This window comes from Haliaeetus leucocephalus, unplaced genomic scaffold, assembly GCF_000737465.1.
Source record: "Haliaeetus leucocephalus isolate CR32 unplaced genomic scaffold, Haliaeetus_leucocephalus-4.0 Scaffold140, whole genome shotgun sequence".
Classification (NCBI taxonomy): Eukaryota; Metazoa; Chordata; class Aves; order Accipitriformes; family Accipitridae; genus Haliaeetus; species Haliaeetus leucocephalus.
The window spans coordinates 13033906-13055050 of NW_010972576.1; the positions used below are offsets into that span (position 1 = coordinate 13033906).

A 21145-nucleotide genomic window follows, 5' to 3' on the forward strand; every position below is an offset into this window, starting at 1 on the left:
GAGATCACTTACAGTAAGAACTATTTCTCGGATATTCTTCACATAAAGCAACACGTAGTCTTTGATATAGACTTCTCTGTCAGCATAAGGTATGGAGAACCAGTTGCTTGCAATTGCTGCTTCGTTTTCATTGTTACCACTCCATAGAATAATTGATGGATGGGATTTTAAACGCCTTACCTGAAATACAACTTACAGTTTCAGAAGTCAAGCAAAATTACTTCTCTTAAAAATAATAATTTTTAAAAAATCACATTATTAGTACTTGAATTACAAATACACATGCATATTACATATGCTAAGCCTACAATTCCTATTCTTATCTGGACTGTTCGCTATTCCCTCAACTCTCCACCAGGCTCAAACTTTTGTAATATACACTTACAGAGGGGCAAACTTTTAATATGCTGACACATATCCATCATATGCACATGTGCACCTCCATCCTTATCTACTCAGCCACATGTGAAGGGTAAATTCTGTGCTAAGGCATGTTGCAATCGTTAGAGCTCACTCGCAGTGAATGCTCTTAAACATCCTTGAGAAGAGGGCAGTTTGGGCATGTACCTCTGCTTGACTGACTACTCCTGCAAGTAAGTTAAAGGGGATTTAGCAAGGTTACGCTTCGTGTCTGCTACATAAAGGTACACTAACAAACACTTCCAAATAAGTGGTTTTGGAAAGCTAACTTATACAATCAGTCAATCAAAAATAGGTAATGGGAAATAGAGCTTCAACACAGGGACAAAATACCTGATGAGAAACTTCTGCTCTTACGGATTCTAAATAATTCTGGTCAGTTGGATATAGCGCACATGCAAACATAAAGTCCTGCCAAATCTACAGGGAAAAGGAAAGAAAATACAAAAAAACCCATCTGTTAGCAAATCATTTTACATACTTGAAAAATATATGGTTATTGGGATACACAATCCTTTGTTCAGACAGAAGTAATTTATCTCAAAAAGAATTAAAGTTAAATGTTCTATTTGTTATTTGTGTAAAGTACCACCAAAACAATCACATCCTCCATGGGGTTCAGTATGTGCATACTCCACTGTGGTTTTCCTCAATATCAGAGTTGCAGAATATTTACCCTTAGGAATCAGATCCTGAGAGTCTTCACTGATGAGTGGAATATTGCTCAGTAGATGGAGTTCAGTAAGTTTCAATGGAATAATTAGAACCCATGCACTGCTCAAATGTGAACGTGGGGCAACTCCAACTGAACAGAACAGTTTTGTATTTACTACTTTGCAGGTGTAACACCAAATCCCCATTACTTATTAAAAAGAGACAGTAATTCTTCTCATGTGTTATGGAGCACACTTAACAGAGGTTCAAGTGTACTTGTTAACAAAACATTTCCATACCAAATACGCAAACTGATCTTAAAAAAGCAAATCTTATGCAGTAAGAGGGGCAGAAACAAACTCGATCCTCTAACAACACAGTGATCTTTCTCTTCAAAGAAAGCTTGAGTAGATACCACTAGAGAACAGCAAGCCTTTCAATTCAACAGTGAACTTCATCTGTACCTTGAAGAATTACAAAAAAGGGGAAAGAAAGAAGCCAGCCCAATTAGATGGGTAAGATTTCTTGTTTTACCTGTTCTGGTTTTTAAATTGCTGTAACTTTGAGACTCCTGATAGTCTCTCTCAAATGTTAATGGAAAGATCTCTTGAAAAAGCACATTACCCCAAAGGAGTTTGTAGGAGACTACACTTTTGTGAACACCATACTACATAAACAATAGAGAGAGCCAGACCAGCTCCTCGTACAATTGCATTTTCCTTGCAGTGAGAATATGCTTTTCCATTACTCTTTTCACTGTACATTCCCTAAGAAAACTGAAGATAGGGAACAGGACAGTGGGAGGTAATGGATCCATTAATAACTGTTACACTCCTAGCACTGTATAAAAAAAGCAAAGCTATTGCTGAAGAATCACTCAGAATCCTTCAGTGACTGTGTGGAGTCAAAACTCTCTATTGAAAAAAACTTTTGCTATTTCCCTCAGTGAGCTATCACTGTTTTTCCTTAAGCACAGTTTGACTCTAATGCACTTTTAAGCCTTTGCAAGACCATCAGAAGAAACAAAACCAAAAGCCTCCAGCACCACCCCCTCCAGAGTAAGGGTCTGATTTTCTGCATCTACTTGCTATTTTGGCTGCTAAGTAAGATCTAAATCTTGCATTGACCACTGTACAGGCACAGATCTAAGTGGCCTACTTAGGTGCCTAGTATCAAAAATGAAAGAACTGTAAGTGCTCAGAAGCCCTGAAAATCAGGGCACTCATTCAGATGACTAAAATAGATGTAACATTTTATTTTTTTCAAGCTCACACAGCAGAAGGCAGCAAGGTATCAATTTTTTCCCCCTGCTTTTTATACTGTAGAGTAAGACCAAACACACTTCTTGGGATTTTCATACCAGATGCAACTTGGCCTTCGCTCATCTAGTCACTATTTCATCAAAACTTATTAACATGTGCCTCCAAGCTCATATAATCAAAGGTACTCATCTAGGATTATCAGTGTTTGCAGCAGATGTTCCCCTTACAGCTACGTTTATACTCAATTGTAGCTTGTTCAAAATGGCCCTTTGGATAAGGCCTTTCATGCTTGGCTTCAGGCCAAGTGAAATAGTTTTGTTTAAAAAGTTTGAACCAAAAAAAACCCAAACCTTTTCAGCTATTGCTATGAAGGAGAAAATACTTTTAAAAGAAATAAAATTAATTTCCACAGCAGAGAAAAGCATGACTACCTTCTTTGGTGTTTTGGTAACTCGGAGGTGGCCAAAAGCTCAAAACTCAAATACAGCACCCTTTAAATCCTCATTGAGGTCAGATTGCAAGGCCTCTGCTCCCAATCTGGGGCATATACTCAAGCACTCATATTCTTCAGCAGGGCTATTCTCGCATGAGTAAACGCTAAACACAGCTACAGGGCCCCACAGTCTGGCTGCTTTGGAAAAAATATTATTTGATCTTGTGAATAACTCCCCTCCCATGCACTATTTGTTTCACAACTATTTGAGTGTTGCAAGTCCCTGTTGATGCCTACAGTCCACAAAAGTTCTTCTATCATGCTCAACATTACAGTGTAAACATCATCTTCCTGCATTAAGTGACATCACTAGTACCAGTCCCTCAGCCATTCATTTCTTCTCTCATTCTTTCCCAAGAGAGCAGGAAATGTAGAACTGGGAGAGAGGTACAGTATATAAAGATGAGAGTTTTGATCTGAAAAGAGCTAGAAGACAGAAAGTTAAAGCCACAGTCCTGTTCCTCTGATTTGGGGAAATGTAAGGGAGGGAGGGATGGGAAAGATGGTGGGGAGAAAAGGAAGGGGAGATGAAGGGGAGATTCTGGGCTGGGAAGGGAAGTAGGGATGAGTCAGAAACAGGGCTGTAGCCTTGGTTAAAAGAGAAAATACAAGCTGGGGTTCTAATATAAAGTCTCCAAAATATCACTTCCAGTTTCAACAGACAGCCTCAGTAATCAGGAACCATTCAAATTAAAAACAAATTAAAAAAAAAAATCAGGTTGATCTGACTTCTCAGGTTGGTACTCTACCACATCCTTTGGAAAGATGGCTAGAACTTATGTATCAATTCTCTTATTTTGTTCATTTAGAGTGGATTTTTATTTAGAAGTTCTTGTCAGTTTTTAAATAAATGTTCTGTGTTTATTTTTTTTACCATTATTCCTATTTCATCGCAAATATTGTAAAATTCATCTTGTTCATATACTCCTCCTCCCCAAACCCGAAGAGCATTCATGTTAGCATCTGCTGCAGACTTCAAGAGTAGCCATAATCTGTCAAACACAAAAAGATTTATACAAGTTTTGTGAAACTGTATCACTTAGGAGTTTCTAAGGTTATACAAAAAAATCCCCAACACCCCCACACCCAACATTCATCATTAGCAGGCAATCTAAGCCTTATAACTCTGATAGAAACCAGACTATTTTGTTACCTTCTAAGCCTACATGTCTGGACAGACCTCTCAAAAAGCAATTTTTTGTGCACAAAAACTTACTCGGTCCTGTTAACACTTACGAAATAGATGGAGTGACACATAGCAAGTAAGTGCTTTTACAGAAGTATTGGCAGGACCAGATTTAGAAATACTATATTTTCTTAATCACATCGTTCTTTTCTCCTTAGATATTACTTGCTTTAAATAGCAATCACTTGAATTCAAATCCTCTTTTAAACATGTTCAGAAAACTAAATTCTCTTCCTGAGTTCCAGAATGCACAGCGAGAACAGGGGAGTGAGTGGGGGAGGAGAAAGCCCGAGACTCTGAATCTCATTTTAAGGGATTCAGGCTCCATTTGTTTTTCCTTAATCATGCTGGCAGCCTCTAAATTGCATGTGAATGCACACTGCAGCATGCACTGTTGTCCTGGTTCCCCAACTACCCAGAGCAAACCTTACTCAAAGTACAGTGTGGCCCCCATCCCACCTGTATCTCCGGGGTGCTGTGTCATTGAAATCCAAGAAGCCTGGACCGGAGAGGGGAAAAGGGAGAGAGGCTACTTTGCACTTATGCCTCCCTGCACGAGATGGGTTAGGACATGGCTAAAGTGCACTTCCTCTGAGTATAGGATCAGACAGCCTGAGGATCATCCCTAAAAATACTCAAAAGGCCAGTAAACTGTGGACAGCAAACAACCACCTTCCCACCAGTTATTGCACTTGCATGCCTTGAACATCACTCAAATCTATTAATGTTAATTAAGGCCTAATTCTGAGGCCTCCAACCCACAACAATTAGTGACCTACCTTGAAAGAATTTCCACCTGCTAATACCACCCTTTGATAGAGGGCAGACAGAGAATCAGGAGGAGGAAAATATGATCCTTTCTCCTTAGAGAACATCAAATGTGGCTTACGTGTCATAGGTCACTCTGTCCTGGAAAGAATCTGCTGGAATCCAGTTTGAGCCCTTAATGAAAATGGGTCGGCCATTGATTTTGAAGTAGAAACTCAGACCTGGTGAGCCAGGAATAGGTTCCTGAACAAGTTCTACTGTCCGAAAATAGGCCTGTGAAGACATGAAACTTAGATTTAAAGCAGACAAAAATAAATTAAAACAAAATAAATAAAGGAAACCATTACAAAAGGGATTCAGCTGAACACTAACAGCTTAGAATTTGTCAAGGAATCAAAACATAAGGTCTCATCTCTAAATTCCTGCTTGATTAAAACACACTGTAACAGGGCTAAAAAGAATCCTTCCAATAAACCTGTTCACTTTTTAAAGTTACTATTAAGAGAGAGAGAAAGCATGCACAAATGAGCATGCATGTGCACGCATGTATATATGTAAGAGACAGGTGCATGTTTGCTTGCTGCAGAATTCAGTCGAAAGTCCAGCTGAGGAACAGATAGGAATACAGTGGTTGTATTAGATCAGACACACCATTTAATCTGCAATTTTCTCCTTACAGAAGCACACTGCAGCAGCTCAGCTCTAAGTCTTGTCCCTGAATGCCTAGCTTCAGGTTCATTCAGTAAAAGCAAAATCTTCTTCTTTTGCTGCCCTGAAATGATACCTTTTTAATAGGTGTAGCAATTAAAGAGAAAAAAGATATGCATGCAAACACAAATGCCGGTTTGGAAATGAAGGGCCCTCTGGCCATCGCAGCTGTGTTTGAACAGCATGATCAGCAATAAGGTTTCAGAGAGACCAGTACAGCTAAATAACCACTAACTCTGTGTAAGGTAATAAAGGTCATTCCAGATAAAAGCACATCTAAGCAGAAGCCAAACTTTTACAGCTGCTTTTTCAGTCTAATATCTGGTATTGTGTACTGCAGACACTGAAACAAGAAAACATTTCTCCTTCCTGCTGCAGGTGGAAGAAAAGTTCTCAAGAAATCATTCTGGACATTTTCTGGGTCTTCACTTCAGTCAAAGCAACAGTGCTGCTCTGAAGGGTATCCTGATTGCACTGACATAAACACAGACAATTTCACGGTGATGTGAGAGCAGCTAGTTGACTGCAATAATACTTTGCACTGACCCCTTATTTGTAGAGGTGTCTTCCCCACATGCCAGGGGGCAGATGCGGAGCAGCTGCCATGTTAGGCTCCTGTGCAGCTGCAAAGTGTTACAGAAAACATCTCTTTCAGGAAGGCTTTATACTTCCTTTTCTCCTGCATCCCTGTTCCAGTTCAACTTATCTATGCCAGAAAGAAAACTCTTTTTCTTTCTGCTACCTGTTGCTCATTGTCATAGGGAGATAAGTGGGAAATTAAATAAAGCAAAGGAAAGCTAATAGCAAATTTCAGCCAACTCAGGCCAAGCAATAAGTTTGGGTCAGGAGGGCAGGAACTTCATTTTTTCTAGACTACCCCTAAGATAGCAACCACTCCTCTCTCAGATGACTATTTGCTACACCTTTTCAAAAGGACAGCTTGTAGAGTACAGTCTGTTCTCTCTATGCCACAAGCTACGGTTGAGACAAGTATCTGTCAGTAACTCAGGCTAAAATTAACCTAGTTAAGTGCAAGCGATATACCTGTCTTTAAGATAAAAATGTAATTATTTCACACACCAAACAAGGCTGAAGTTCAACAGCAAAATGACTAAACCCACTGTGGGACTGTCTTTTTTAAACTTTCAGCTTATCAAAAATCATAGAGATAGACAGAAAATTATTTCTAGTGGTAGAGAAGACAAAGAAAATCACTGGGTTTTTTGCTTCCTCTGTGGTGCTTCTTAGTCAACTGGACAATTATTAATTAAACACCAGGACAGAGACAATGCACATAACAAACTAGATGCATGAGTGGAGGCTGCAGATCACTGACCTCAAACTAAACCCCTCTGCATCATGGCAATGACCAAAACATAGAAACTGAATGAATAAAAAAAAACCGGACTTGCCCCAAGTCCTGCAGTGTTTCATAGTGTTGCCCTGGAGGCAACAGTGGATTAGTGGCAAGTGGGGCTCAGCATCCGTACCACTAAAGAAATTCCCAGCTAGAGAAAAACTACACAGACCACTGAGAGGACATTTCAGACTCCCTGTCCAATATCTCTGTGCACATACATGTGCTGAGGACAGTGTGCCCTGCCTTTTTTCTACTGTGAACCTGTTGCACACTAGGTTGGTTGAATATAGACCAGCATGATGAACTTAGCTTTAGGACAAGAGTCTTAACACCCATTCCTAGAATTTTGCAGATTTATTTTAACTTGAGAAGTTGAATTAAAAAAACAACCAATATTTCATACAACTTTCATGGTTACCCTAACTACTGAAGGCTACAAAAGAAAAACTATGAGTACTACACTAGTGAAAAAGTTCTGACCTTGCTCCAGTGAATTCAATTACTTTGAGAAAAACTCCTCAGACTCCAGCATAGCTCTTTTTTGTGGCACAAAATGGAATGGGATTTATAGTTGGGGCTCCCAAAGTATTTGGGAGGTCCTTCTAATGGATGTCATCAGGCAGGTTGGGACTGTCTCAGAGTGCACTTGTAATGGAATATTTATATTACTGACAGAAGTAATGTGATATTGCTTTATTCGTGCTCAAGTGGAACTCATGCAACTGGCCAAATTCAAGGCAATCTGAGAGGCTGAAACACGCAGCCAGGACCACCCATACGGCAGGAGGAAGAGGAAGAGCTCCTCAGCCTCATCGCAGATTCCCAGGCCTCCAGGGTTCAGTGCCTTTTTGTTCCCACTCCATTGCTCCCCAGGGGCCCCACCTGGTAACACAGCACCTCTTCCTGTTCCTACAGCAGCTTCCTTCTGCCTTGTTGGGTAAAAGAAGGGCAAGGGGAGACAACTAGCACCTGGCATACTTGGTTACGTGCCTTTCTGGCTACTGAGACCTTGGCCACCTTGAAATCTGTCTGATAGACCTTACTGCCTGAGGACTGAACATTTCTCCCAGTCTTGGAGCAAATAGAAGAGGCTCTCTAGCCATCACAGACCAATCAGCTGGTTCTGTGCACAATTAAGAACCAGATACCTGTCTTTTTAAGTCACATACAAAGGCTTTGTACCCAGTTAAGTGACCTGTGGATCACATTTGGCATTCTTGGATTTAGCAGTAGGAAAAGTAATAGGGATGAAGATGCCTAGAGCTGAAATAAGATCACAGAATGCCCCAGTGACCTAACAAATTAGCACACAGCATGAAAGCAGTGTGAAAACTACAAAGCCAAAAGGAAAGACTTCTGGAAGTCATGCTAAAAGGCCCGGGGCGGGGGGGGGGGGGGGGTAGAGGGAAGGAGAGAAAGACAGCTAGAGGTTAAGATCTTCCAAGTACTAAAATAGCCTCACGAAATAAAAACTGTGATTACAGTGTTGAAGAAATAAGCATACAGAAACATGGGGAAACAGAATCAAAAAGCAAACAAGTGCCTCATGAGGCAATGAAAGAGGTAATAAACTCCTTGATGTAGGCATGGCAAGAAGAAAAACAACTTATCAATAGCAAACAGGACTGGATAGACCCTCCCTCAAGAAAAGTGATTTCATTCTGAGATAATTTCTATTACTTTGTTTCGCATTATCCTGAAAAACAAACTCTAAACCAAAGTGTTCAAATAGAAAAACAAAACAAAACCAAAACCAACCCTGTCCTGGATGTTGGCTTTATTCTGTTTTGTTTTTCTGCTACTCTCAACAGGAGTGAGTAGGTACTTCCCTCAGCCAAAGATGTTCCCAGCACAGCCGGCTAGAGCTTTATAGAGCTCCCGCAGGTACATACTTGGAGGCTACCCAGAAATCTTCCCAAAGGATCAGTTAATGTTTTGGAGACTACTCTAACATGTAGTTCAAGCTGAGGGTAGCCAAATCTGACATAAGACCAAGCTGTGCTTTCTCACATATACAGTTCTCGCCTGTCCAAAGTTATGTAGATACTCACATGGAGACAAACCACTTGTGAAATGTCTCACCCCAATTTCTTTTCTTTTTAAAAAGAGGGGTGGGAGTGGGAAATGTATTCCACCTGAATACAGTACTAGGCAAACAACAGAACTGACAATAGAACAACTTTCAGGAACATTTATCCCTGATTGTATCTCCTGAACTACTCAAAGTTCTTATTAAGCCATATGAATGTTGCTATTCAGTCCTGCTGACATGACAGCAGATTGTGCTAGAACATGAAAAAACTGCATATGGAGGCTTTTTCCACTCGTACAGCTCAGGCCGGGGGCAGGGTGGTGTGTGTGTGTGTCTGTCAGAATCCAAGACAAAGCTTCACAGAACACATGAAGGAATACTAGACTTTACACTATGAATCTTTAATGGCTTCATATGCTGGTTAATTTATAATGCCCACTCTGTGGTGCATTTGCTTTTTTCCCCCCTTAAGGAGAAAAAAAGAAGAGGCTTCCAAGTATCTTTTGTAGACCATGGAGTCCCTCTGATCATATGCCACAGGGCTCTATGAAATATCCTGACGCAACTACCCAAGTGGAATCAATTAGTTTTCCTATCATTGCGCAGTTTTCACACAGTAACAACAGAATTTTCCTTTTTACAGGCTTTATAGCCATATTTCCTACAACCACTTTTTCCAAGCATAATATGCCATGTTTTTTTGGTGTGGTTTTCTAATTGTTTCAAAATTAAATCACTAATAACAGTGAAGAATTATTATTATGACTTCACAATCAAACTAAGGGCTAGCCCTATAAAGACTAGGACTCCAGAAGCTACTGCTTTTCATAGGATTTTTCACATGAACAAATACTACAGCAAATAGCAATTTTAGATGCCTACTGACCACATTAGCTTTTAGTGAAGCAATACACATCAGAATCACCTAATAAATATGTAAATTTACTTGGTTGTTTCCACATGTTGATGGCATAAGGAGACCAGTCTAATTTGTATGATTTTTTTTTTCCAATGGACAATTGAAAATTACCTCTTCCAGACTTTTTAGTAAAAACAAACAGAAAATTATACAGTCAGTGTGTTGCAGGAACCGTTATGCAAATATCCCTGAATATTACTTTCATGGTTATATTAAGATGTTACCTCTTCTTAAACCTGAAGCACATCTATATTCTAATAAATGAATGTATGTTAGCTTTTTAGGAATGTTTCTATCCCACAAATTTTTTTAAAAATTGAATTAGCAAGAAAAATCTCAGTAATAAATCTTCAGATAATCTATAGACATCTAAAAGGGTTTTTCAGTGCATGATACAAAAACATCAGCATGATATATCAAGTTTAAAAGTGCTTTTTTTCATAAGATAGAAAAGAAGTAAACATCTTTTCCTTTCTGAGGTTTCCAACTAACTGTAAGCCATCTTCCAGTCTGAATGCAGGTAAAGGCATCCACACAAATTAAGGCTAGCAGAAACAGGTAAACATACATTGTGACATTAAAAAACCTCTTCTTTCTCATTAGCATTTTCACATGCATATTACAATCCAGCAAAATATTTAAGAGCTCTAGATACCTGCTATGCAGAGCAGATGTCCTAACAGTAGCTGTGCAATGCCAGCTGTAATCAAGCTGAAGGGCTCACCTTTGAAAATTTCTCAATCTGGTATCCTGCCTCCATGATGAAAGTTGTTGTCATGTTATATCCAGTTTGTTTTCCATGTCCATTTGGCCACCAAGCCTCCACTGCAGAACTCTTGAACATACAAGAGAGAAAGTCAGAGCAATGTGTATAAAAAGAGGCATAACATGCACCTAGGGGCTCAGATATCTTTGAGTGAATTACCACAAGTCTAATGAGTTTGTGTCTCAGCTGAGCCATGGTAACTGCGATGTCTCCAGCTGCAGCTCTGAGGTGAAAATCATTTAAAGAGAGAAGTATGATTTCTTCCACTGAAGTCCAGGCTATCACTTCATCTTGTGTCCACAATAGGCCATGAGCACACAAACACGTGCATGCGCACGTCTAGCTGCTACCCCTCAACTGAGGTACATTGACAGAATATTCTCCCAAAACTCAAATATCTGTCAGGAGCAGATATTGTTTGCTAGTCTCTGTATCATACCCCTCCTCTCATTGACCCTTTTACCTATCACATACCACATTCAATATACAGAGGTGACATTTTTCAATTGTGGCTTTGGTAATACGTGACCATACTGACTGCTTCACTTATGTCAAGCTTTTAAGTGAAATTACAAGGTTCGTTCTTTCTTTTCAGTGTTTTCTGCTTTTTCTCTATGCTTCCTAATCACATCATTAGTACTCCATAATTTTTACAAACATAAAAAAACTACCTCTAGGATGACAGAATGATTTAATTTTCTCATTTTTCTAGTCACAGAGCAATATTTATATCTTCATTCTAGCAGCCTACTTCTGCTGCTCAATCCTATTGCCAACATTTGCCAGTTGAGTGCACAACACAAAAATTGTGGAAAGAAAGCAATAATGCATGCAACCAAACAATGGAGGGATCAGCACTGAATAGAGTCATGTAAGGAGTGCCTCAATCTTTTCAAATAAAATGAGGCCAGAGAGCAGCCCAACAATATGTTTTGCTGTAGCCATACTTGGACACAATCATGAATGTATCTACTAACATTGCGGCTTCCGCGATACAGAATTATCATAAATGCTTGTGCAGAAGTACTAATCTCTGTGTTGCACGGACACAAATGGAAGCACAAAATCAGTGTGTGCCTCAACAAGGGAGTGTTCAAAGCCACCTGGCACGGCTGGAGTGTCTCATTGGCCACTAATGATGTCATCCCCATGCTCACCATTAGCTGATAAGCAAAATGCTGTATGTTAGCAACACAGCACTTTGTGTGGCAGTTGCAGGAAGACTGCTTACACATCTCGGGTGATACACACCACTCAAACACCTACTGGCTTCGCAACATAATCTGCAATAAACTCTCAACTAGAAATAAATTTCTGGTGAGGTCTCACTATTTAACATGCACCACACAAGTCTGTCATACAAAGTAAGGCTCTATTAGGCTTATTGATACATGAGAACACATTGCAGGGCTTCTTGTAAAATCAGCTGATGTGAATTCATGCAGCAAAGCCTTTTGTGTACGAAGAATAATAAAACACTGTTGCCTCTGCTCTGAAGGAAGTGCTTCCTTACAAACTTGCAGTCATACTCCACTAACAGATTTCTTTTGAAGTTGGGGATGGGGCAATTAAATAAATCAAAATAATTTTTGAGGTTTCACATTGCAGTGCCTGCTTAATGTAATCCCTGAAAAGGCTAAGCAGAGACTAATGATTGTTTTAAATGAAACTGGGTATGTGTAATTGCTCATGCAACTTGTATGTCAGATGACAACAGTAACAAAAATCATGTTTGCATGCTTTTATGCTTTCATGTCAAAATAAAACAAAGCACATAAGTATGCAAGTCACTGAGTGTGCATACTAGAACATAAATATCCTGCTTGCCTTGAACACATGCTTTTTCTCCACTCAACTGACAAGAGAACTTGAGAATACATGCATAACGCATTCAAACTGGGGAAACAAATGCAGAGTTACACAGTGATAGAGAAAATCAGTAGAGCCAGTAAAATATACAAAGGTTTGAGGGCAGACCCTCAAACATTATTAATGGCCAGAACTGTCAGACGCCCCAAATTCCTGCTCACAGCACGTTGCTCACCCGCAAATCTAACTGTGCCCTGTGGCAGTGAAACAGACAGCAGCTCCCGTTATGATGTTGGCTCCAGTGGAGAACACCATCAGCTGTGGCTGCCACTGTGCCTGCCAGGACTCCCACCCTGCACACTGGCCTGGGCCTGCTGCTGTCAGGTTCAGTTCTGCACAGTCAGCTCTAGTAGGGCCCTGCGCTCTGAGCAAGAAGCCAAGACAAAGTTCATGGTTCTTTTTGCTACACTGGGCTCACTGCCTAATTCAAGACACCTACCTATTTGTCAACTAGAACAGACACACTGATTTTCTTCATCTCTCAAGCCTATCTATCTTTTCTTAATTACATCTGTGTGATGAAACTCAACAGTTTCTAAAAAAAACACAAACAAAACAAATTCTATAGAAGTTAAATAATGTTGGTGAATTAAGTCTGCCACCAGATAGCTTCCCAACACTTTCTGAAAGTAAGCAGACCAATTCTTTCCTCTTTTGTCACTGGGCTGTATACCAAATTCATTGTTTTTCAGTTGAGTTCTCTCCTCATTAGAGCATCCTTTACCTCTCTCAAATTCCTCCTGAGTTTTGTCTACCCAAGGGACTACAAGCCAATGTAAGGAAGTACTACTCCACAACATTTCCACCAACCTTACTGCCAGCCAAGTTCTTTACAGGGCTCTTTTGCTTTTATTTACCTGAAAGAGTTACTACTGAAAGGTTTGAGGAATGTTTCCTCTCTTTCCTGGGAGAACCATGCATATTGTAGTATATTCTAGTCTCAATCAGTCCAGTAAACAATAGCATAGGAGACAAGATGCCTACTGCCAGTTAGGTGAAGTGATACAGGGTATCCAAAGGTTATCTACCTAAATAGCTCATTTAACAGTGGCCGGTGATTATGTGATCTTTTTGTTTTGCAGTAAAGGAAAGGCTTCATCAACTTTTTGACACTGAGCTATGTAGCCCCACAGACATCAATTTTTAGACAGGAAAAGAACTGTTCTATCCTGTAAGGGGTACAGAACTGTTGTTAAAGTCAGGAACACAGTAAGGAAGGAGAGGGAGACCTAAAACTGGCATGGGGGCAGAAAGACACATTGGAAACCAGGAGAAACATTTTGCAGTTGGCTAGGGTTCCACACACACCTCCTTACCTTGTTGATGTTTACAAGCAGCACAATGCTGCCTTCTCCAGGTTGAAGCTTCACACCGAATGTTTGCTGCGTTTGCAATTTAGGAATGTTCACAGTCACAAGACCTGCAATTGGTTTGGAGCTGACTACATCAAAAATAGACTCAATTTCAAGACTCCACTGCTGAGCACTCTTTACTAAGTGAAGGGGGAGAAAAAATGGGAATTTAAGAATTGTGTTTATATACCTATTAGTTAACATGATCTCCCATAAAAGAAACAATTCAAACACCTCAGATTAAATTTAACAATGTTCAGGCTGTGTTTGAACCAGACCTGCAAGGTTCATCTTCTTGTTTAGTGCATTTGATATCTGTGTTTACATTTGCAGATTCAGAAGAGAACTACACAATATGATTTATGTTTCATAACTTTTTCTGTCATTCAAAAGCCATCCAGGTTTTCAGAGTTCTGTACAAAAGTCAGAGACCATGACACCAGTCACTTCATTAGGAAGGATTTTTTTCCCACCAACTCCCATAGACATTATATTTGCTTTTAGTCAGCACTCGTATGAACATGGTACTCTTTGCGAAAGATCGTAATCACAAGGCAGTACAATCACTTTTGTCGATTAAACAAAAACAGTATTAACAGAAAACAAGCTGAATTCATCCCAGAGTCACTAGACAAAATGAATGGAGTTATGCTGGGGATGAATTGGGCCCATTGTGTCTAGACTTGATGGGCTGTATCTTTATGTCCCTTCCGCCACCGAAGTGTGGTGGAGGAAACAAGTTAATGACTTCCCTGAGATCTCTCTACAGTTACCTCAGACAGTCCTCTCCTGTACAGAACTTACTGAATAAGGCAAGCCAGGGTCTAGGGTACTCAAGATTAACATGTAATTTCCCATTGACTTCAGCAATTAAGTTACGTGTCTACAAACATAGCCTGGCTAATCCTATACTTCAAATATTACAGATGAACATGTAAGCAAAAGCAAATAAAACAGAAGACAAGGAAAACTAGAACTAACACACATTTTAGATACACAAACTACTAACCATTTACTTTCTCTTTTCATGTATATATTCTAGCTCTCCTTCCTCCAGGATAGAAAGGGAGCTCCCTCCAAGAGCAAAGAATTGCATTCAGCCCTGGTTTGATTTTCACTGTCTTTTGTAGAATGAAGAGCAATGAATATGTTCCCAAGTTTTTATTACACCCAGCGTTAGCCAGGGAAGACCAATTTTCAGAAACGTTGAAGGAGTTGAAAAAACATCCACCGTACCCCGCAAGGGTCAGCCATTACAGCGCTTTTTCCCTCCCTTCCAAGGGCATATAGGAATTCCAGCCCACTCTTAAATGCATGAACTGTGGGTCTAGGCAGAGAAATCAAGAACAATGAATCTTTGACAGACTCAGTAGTCAAAAGGCTGTGACACCAAATTTGATGAGCAATATAACTGCATAAGCAGCTTAAATTCAAGTTGTGCATTTACTCTTATTTTTCAAATGTTATTACGTTTGAATACTAATAAGCTCTGGCTCTGCTTCCAAACCGCTCTCTGCTGAATGAAAGAGGTTTTCTCTGCTTATCCAGAGAGCAAGAGTTTACCTACCAGAAGGTGGAGTTGTGGGAATGTGGGAGGGACCAGAAAAGATTTTTACTGTAACTAAATTTTAGAGCACACAGACTCTGTGCTGGGGCTTTCCATGGAAATTCCAGTCACGTTAATTCTAGCTAAGACCTGCAGCTATTTCAGGAAGCTTTAAAAGCAGCCAGGGAGTGACGTCTTCCTCTTTTATTCATACACAACAACTCTATTCCCAAGGGCTGAAATTCAACCCAGTGCAGAGGACTCACGTGCTAGCCTTTACTCCACTGAAGACTGGGCTCAACAGGCAGTGAAAGAAAGCATGCGGGTGGTCTACAATGGGGCATATTACCGTTTACAGAGAGTTTCAACAGAAAATTAACTACTTTTGCTCAGCTGCAATGATCTTCAGGACAAAGGAGAGGAAAATCAAAGACCACGTCAAGGGAGGAAACCGGTTCGGTAAGTTAGGTAGCAGGAATGCAGGAGGCTATCCTCTCAAATTGCAGCCTTAACAAATTATCCTTGCATAGCACAACTGCTTTAGACTTCATGTTATGTCCTGAAAACTCTGCGCTCTTGAAACTCTGCTCACTGTGCATTGGTCTTCCCAACACAAAACTAAATTCCCACTGCAGCTTTGCCTTTGTTTTAAATGGAGGTGAGACAAAAGTGAGACATATTTATTGGGAGTCTTGGTGAAAACACATGCCAATAAAAAAGAAATGCTTCAAAACAGGAGAACAGGGACTAACCTTAGCTATACTAAATATATTTCTGCAGTTATTCGGAGATCTTCAAGCAAAAAAAGATTCTGAATTCTAACATTTTTAATCACTATTGTTTGTACTGAAGCACTGTTTCAAGCCCTAAAAGGGTGTGCTGTGGGAAGAACTACACACAAAGTCATAATAAAACAATAGAACCTTTCCTAAACCGGCAGTTAATTGAGCTTAACAATAAAATGGTTTGTATTCCAAAGGTGAAACAACAATAAAAAGTAATAACACGACTTACCAAAGAAAGAAGTCAAAGAAAAGTAAATCAGGTGATAATGGTTATAGGCCTCAATCCTAACATCTTTCCAGATTCCTTGAGTGGGGAAAGAAGGGCCCCAGTCCCAACTAAATGAACACTGCTCCTGGAATACAGAATGATTATGTTACAATTGCCTATTTTTCACACAGACATTGATGCTGTGCCAGAAATAAAAATAATTTGCTACCTAGAAATAAAATATTGCCAGGCACTGAAAGAATTTTTCCAATTTCTATAAACCCAGAAGAGCCTACAGTAATGTTTCTCTTATTTCTTAACCAGAACTCCACTTCTACTACCTGTATAAAAAATACAATTTTGTATTAAACATCCATATGTAGCAAAATTTTATATTGGTGAGAGAGCAAGATACCACTTAGCCCACCACTTTAAACAACCCAGTAAAGATCAAAAAAACAAACCAGCAGGTTACTCTCAATTCAGCTCTGAATTACCTTAGTTTGTAATGTCAGTATTTAATGGTATACCTAAACCACAAAGTAAGCAGAAAACCGATGGTTACAAATGTTAATCTAAAAGAACAATATCAAATTAAAAATTGTGGGTATATCTGAAATACCTTATCCCCTATTTTTTGTTGTAACACCATAGATTAGTACAAGGAAAGAGATGTGTATGTCTGGTTCAGCCATGTTCACTGTTTATCCCCTTTTTATGATTCTCTCATACAAAAACAAAGGGAACAAAAACATGGTTGAGAAATAGCTTAGTTCTGGTTCCAACATCAGAATAACTGTCAGAATTATAAAATGCTGGTCAGGTAGAGAAGTACCTACACTGCTCTCCATTTAGCTGTTTTCAAACCTGGTCAGACCTCTAGTTAACAAATCCCTTGAAGACATCTATTCAGCTGCCCTCCAAGCTTCACACAGCCCCAGTCCCCAAAGCAAATACAATAGATCTCCTTAAAGTCTTGTACAGTGACCTACAGTTCTAAATTTAGAGACTAATAACTTACAGCCGAGGCATACTAATTTTGGCAAACCACACCACACAAAGTCTGGCCTATCCCTTGCATTGCTGGAGTCAGCCTGCCTGCCTATCAAGTTGCAAAAGAGCCTTCCAGGAAGCAAGCACTGTACCTATTTCAAGTGTAAAAACAGGGACAACACATTCTTAGAAAACAAGTCAGATTGAAAGTAATTTTCCCTTCATAAAAAATAAACAAATGAATCACTGACAGATTGTCAGGTTTCACTAATAATATTGCAGCGACCGCTATCAGAAATAGTATGTCATAAGAACAATATGCTTGTAGCACTGAAGTACATTACCAGTGAAAGGCTTGCGTTTTGCCACAAATTCCTATTAAGATTTAGATAAGTTTACTGCACTTAATAGTGAACCTCAAACGTGTAAACAGTTCTCCACTACTTTAAGATGGTAAGCAGCCAGCTTACTTTAGCAATGTTCTAGTATGTTTACTTTTAAATGTGACATCACTGCTGTTGTTGCCATATACTTGGAACTAGAAATGTTTCTGGAAATGTCTGAAGCGGCTTCCAAGTACAGTCAAACAACTCCTTTGAGGAAGAGCACTAAGGTAGTTTCTTACAAATGTAAAGGTATAGTTCAGTAAAGCATAAAGTAATTCCTGGCCATTTTTGCTCTATAAATAAGTCCACAGCTGTTTAAGTGCCTTCTTCCTTCCAAGCTCCTCCCTGCACTGACTTCTAAGAAACATGGTGAACTCATAAGAATTAATCAACTTTCTAAAATGCTGTGAAAATAAAATTAGCAGCAAGTAGTAATAAAGACAACATCTTAATCCTGAAGGATCTTCCCAGGACAACATGGAGCCTATCTTTCCATTAACAAATTTTAAAGGAAATCACATCCAGATTTACATCAACGGGATTCCAGTAATTTTTTTGAGGAGGATCTAGAAGGACTTTATTGAAAAGATTAAAAATTGTTAAAAAGAAAAGCATTTAAGTGGAGACAAACACCCAAAAAGAGAAATTTCAAAATAAGATCACCTAGCTATTGTCTCTAGCTGCTGCAAAGCTATCAGAAATATATACTACTGAAATGATAGTTTGCCTTGAGTAAGTTTTAACAGCGATGAAGCCATGTCTTAAATCAGAATTTCTGAGCTTCATTCATTGTATATTACATTGTTATTTTCACTGAATATGTACTTAAAAGTCACACTTCACAGCACTGCAATAAGATGAGAACAGGTCCTCTGTTGGATAACACTTCTTGGGACATGCCAGAGCTGCCCTGTATAAATAGCACAGCACATGAGCAATAGCAAACACTCACAAAGCTGCTTGGCTGAGATTTTTACAGCCTTGGCAATATACACTGGTATTTGCAACAGTAAACTCTATTGTCAGCATACATTGCTAAACCCACCCAGTGGATCAAAATGTAATGATTACACATTTCCCAATGCTATCCTGCTCTCTTAGCAGCAAGTCTCCTTGCTGACTCCTTGAGGAAAACAGCCTTTTAAACATTCTTATCGCCTAGATATGAAGCCTGGCCTTCTTATGCCTCTTGTATTATCGACATGCTAGATTACAGGTTTCTGGGGGGACAGGAGAAGGAAGCTGCAATGAAAAATATGCCCTACTTATAAAATGACATTGCAGATTTCAGAATACATCTGTAAGGACAGCACGTGGTGCATTCCTCTTTCCAAGCCTGAAGCCAGGGACAAGATAATTCTGCCCCTACCTTTCTGATGAAATTAGCGTGGCACTCTCCTTTCTGCACAGGTGGAGGGCACGCCGGGGGAATGCTGTATGCTTTGTGACATCTGCTCTGCTCTGCTGCATACGAAACAGCTGATAAGAAACGGACTTCAACAAAATTGACCTCCTTGATCACGCTGGTAATATCAAAGCTCTAGGTCAAGAAAACAGAAGAAAATCATTACAGAGCTGACATTTATTTATGAGATTTATAATCACTGTTACACTGGGATTTTACTACCATACATATATTACTCAAAGGCATTTGAACTATGATCTCAACAGACTGTGGTTTTGAAGGAAACGAAAAGCTGCTTCTTAAGCTGAAAAAAGAAAATACACAGTAACATTCCAGATACAAGGAGATGTTTCTGGGCAAACCACTTTCCCCATACTGAGCCCCCACTGCAGGCTGCAGCACTCTGCTTGCTCACAGAAGTGTTTGAAGGATAAGGGTGGCAAGAGAATCTTTACCCTCCTTCCTCACTCAGAACTCATCTGCATCTTTAGAAAGACACCTTGTTCCAACACAGAAAGCTGGTCTATACAGGAGTCCTTCCAACTCACACTGTGCTGCCAGCTTACCTACCGCAAAACACTGAGCTGCCTTTTGCGTGAATGCTGCAAAGCTGTGTATTTCATGCCAACTGCACGCTTACCCCCAAATGTACAGATACACATTCTATGCCAGCACCAAATAAAGCATGTGGGGGCTTCCTCACTGGCTCACAAAATCCACTTCAGTGTGGTTGGACAGAAGGATAAATGTTTGGTTTCAGAATTACCCTGTGCTATCAAGACAATATGGTTCCAATGGCTAATACCCATTTCTTCTTCACAGTGTGACAAGCCAAGTCTTGGCAATTTTTTCCAACTTGTGAGCAGCCCAGCTAGCATCACTTATGTCTGTAGCGTACAGCAGAAAATTACAAAGCAAATAGCATCCCCCATACAGAGCCTTCACAGAGTCCTTTCTGCAGACATAGTTATGTGGAACAGGTGAACAAAGCAGAAGTCTGGGTCACAGTAATCCTAGGCTCAATTTAAAACAGTTCACTCTGGTTTTACAGTGAAGGCCATTTCATGAACTGTTACAATCTGAGGCAGAATGAAGTTGCAGAAATAAGGGCAAAATAATATCACTTCCCAATTCTACAGAGCCTGCTACTGGCAATCCTTTAGATACTCTCCAAATAGTAAATAATTACAATTTCATAAAAGCTCTATGAAATTTCTTATTTTATAGATGGTAAAACTAAGGCACAGAGAAACTAAGTGATTTGTCCCAGGTCACACAGACCCAGGTGGCAGAATATAGCTCTCATGTCTCAGGCCAGTACCACTGCAATAAAACCTGCCAGAATGGTAAATGCTGAGATATGAAGACACCAGATTTCCTCTGTAATTCAGTTATTCCACTAACATTCTTCCTTTAAGTTTTTCTTTTTTGATTCTTTTAAGAGAAAAGTAAGGATTGTCCCTTACGCCAGTACCCAGAATAATTTTATATTTTAAAGCTATAAAATTAGTTTGACTGTTTTTGCCACTCTCAAGATCATTCCATGATGAGTTCTCTCATGCTGACATAGGCTAAGCCCAAAAATGCAAGACAATGTTATCAAAAGACCAATATTAAAAATCAAAAACCCTATACAAAAAGAGCATGGAAACACAAAGTCTTTGCAACACGTGCATTTTCATTTCGGTATTTACATGTAAACCATTCTAATACCAATTAGTAAGCAGACTTACAGCTAATATAACAGATTTAAGCTTATATTTTCTTGGAGCTGTGACAGATCCCAAGAAGCAAGACTTATATTATTAGCTGAAGTGATCCTGTTGCATGGGTCCACTCATTTAGAACAAGACACATTCACCTCCAGATCTGACCCTGCTGCTACTGAAAAGATAAGTACACTTCTCTTTCTAACAGTTATCTGATTACACATGCAGTCCTTAGGTCAACACTTCCTGCGTCCAGGGACCTATTTTTATGTGTACTTGAATGCACTGAAAATGCTCAGCACAAAATGGCTTTGAAGAAAAAAC

General features: G+C 39.6%; 1 protein-coding gene across 2 annotated transcripts in view; it reads right to left on the reverse strand.

The window, feature by feature from the left end:
- The window catches only part of MANBA (mannosidase, beta A, lysosomal), a 52240-nt gene that overhangs the window by 21972 nt on the left and 9123 nt on the right, over positions 1–21145 (reverse strand). Inside the window, exons 4-11 of one of the 2 annotated variants that reach the window (XR_775543.1) lie at positions 19077–19247; positions 16350–16473; positions 13754–13857; positions 10527–10637; positions 4905–5056; positions 3704–3821; positions 754–840; positions 13–180 (exon numbers count right to left, since the gene is read on the reverse strand). Coding sequence is in view for 1 of the 2 variants with exons in the window: in XM_010586198.1 (XP_010584500.1) it covers positions 13–180; positions 754–840; positions 3704–3821; positions 4905–5056; positions 10527–10637; positions 13754–13929; positions 16350–16473; positions 19077–19247 (1107 nt within the window). In the remaining variant the exon portion in view is untranslated. Of the gene's footprint in view, positions 1–12; positions 181–753; positions 841–3703; positions 3822–4904; positions 5057–10526; positions 10638–13753; positions 13930–16349; positions 16474–19076; positions 19248–21145 lie in introns of both variants that reach the window. The other variant, XM_010586198.1, reaches the window with a different exon arrangement.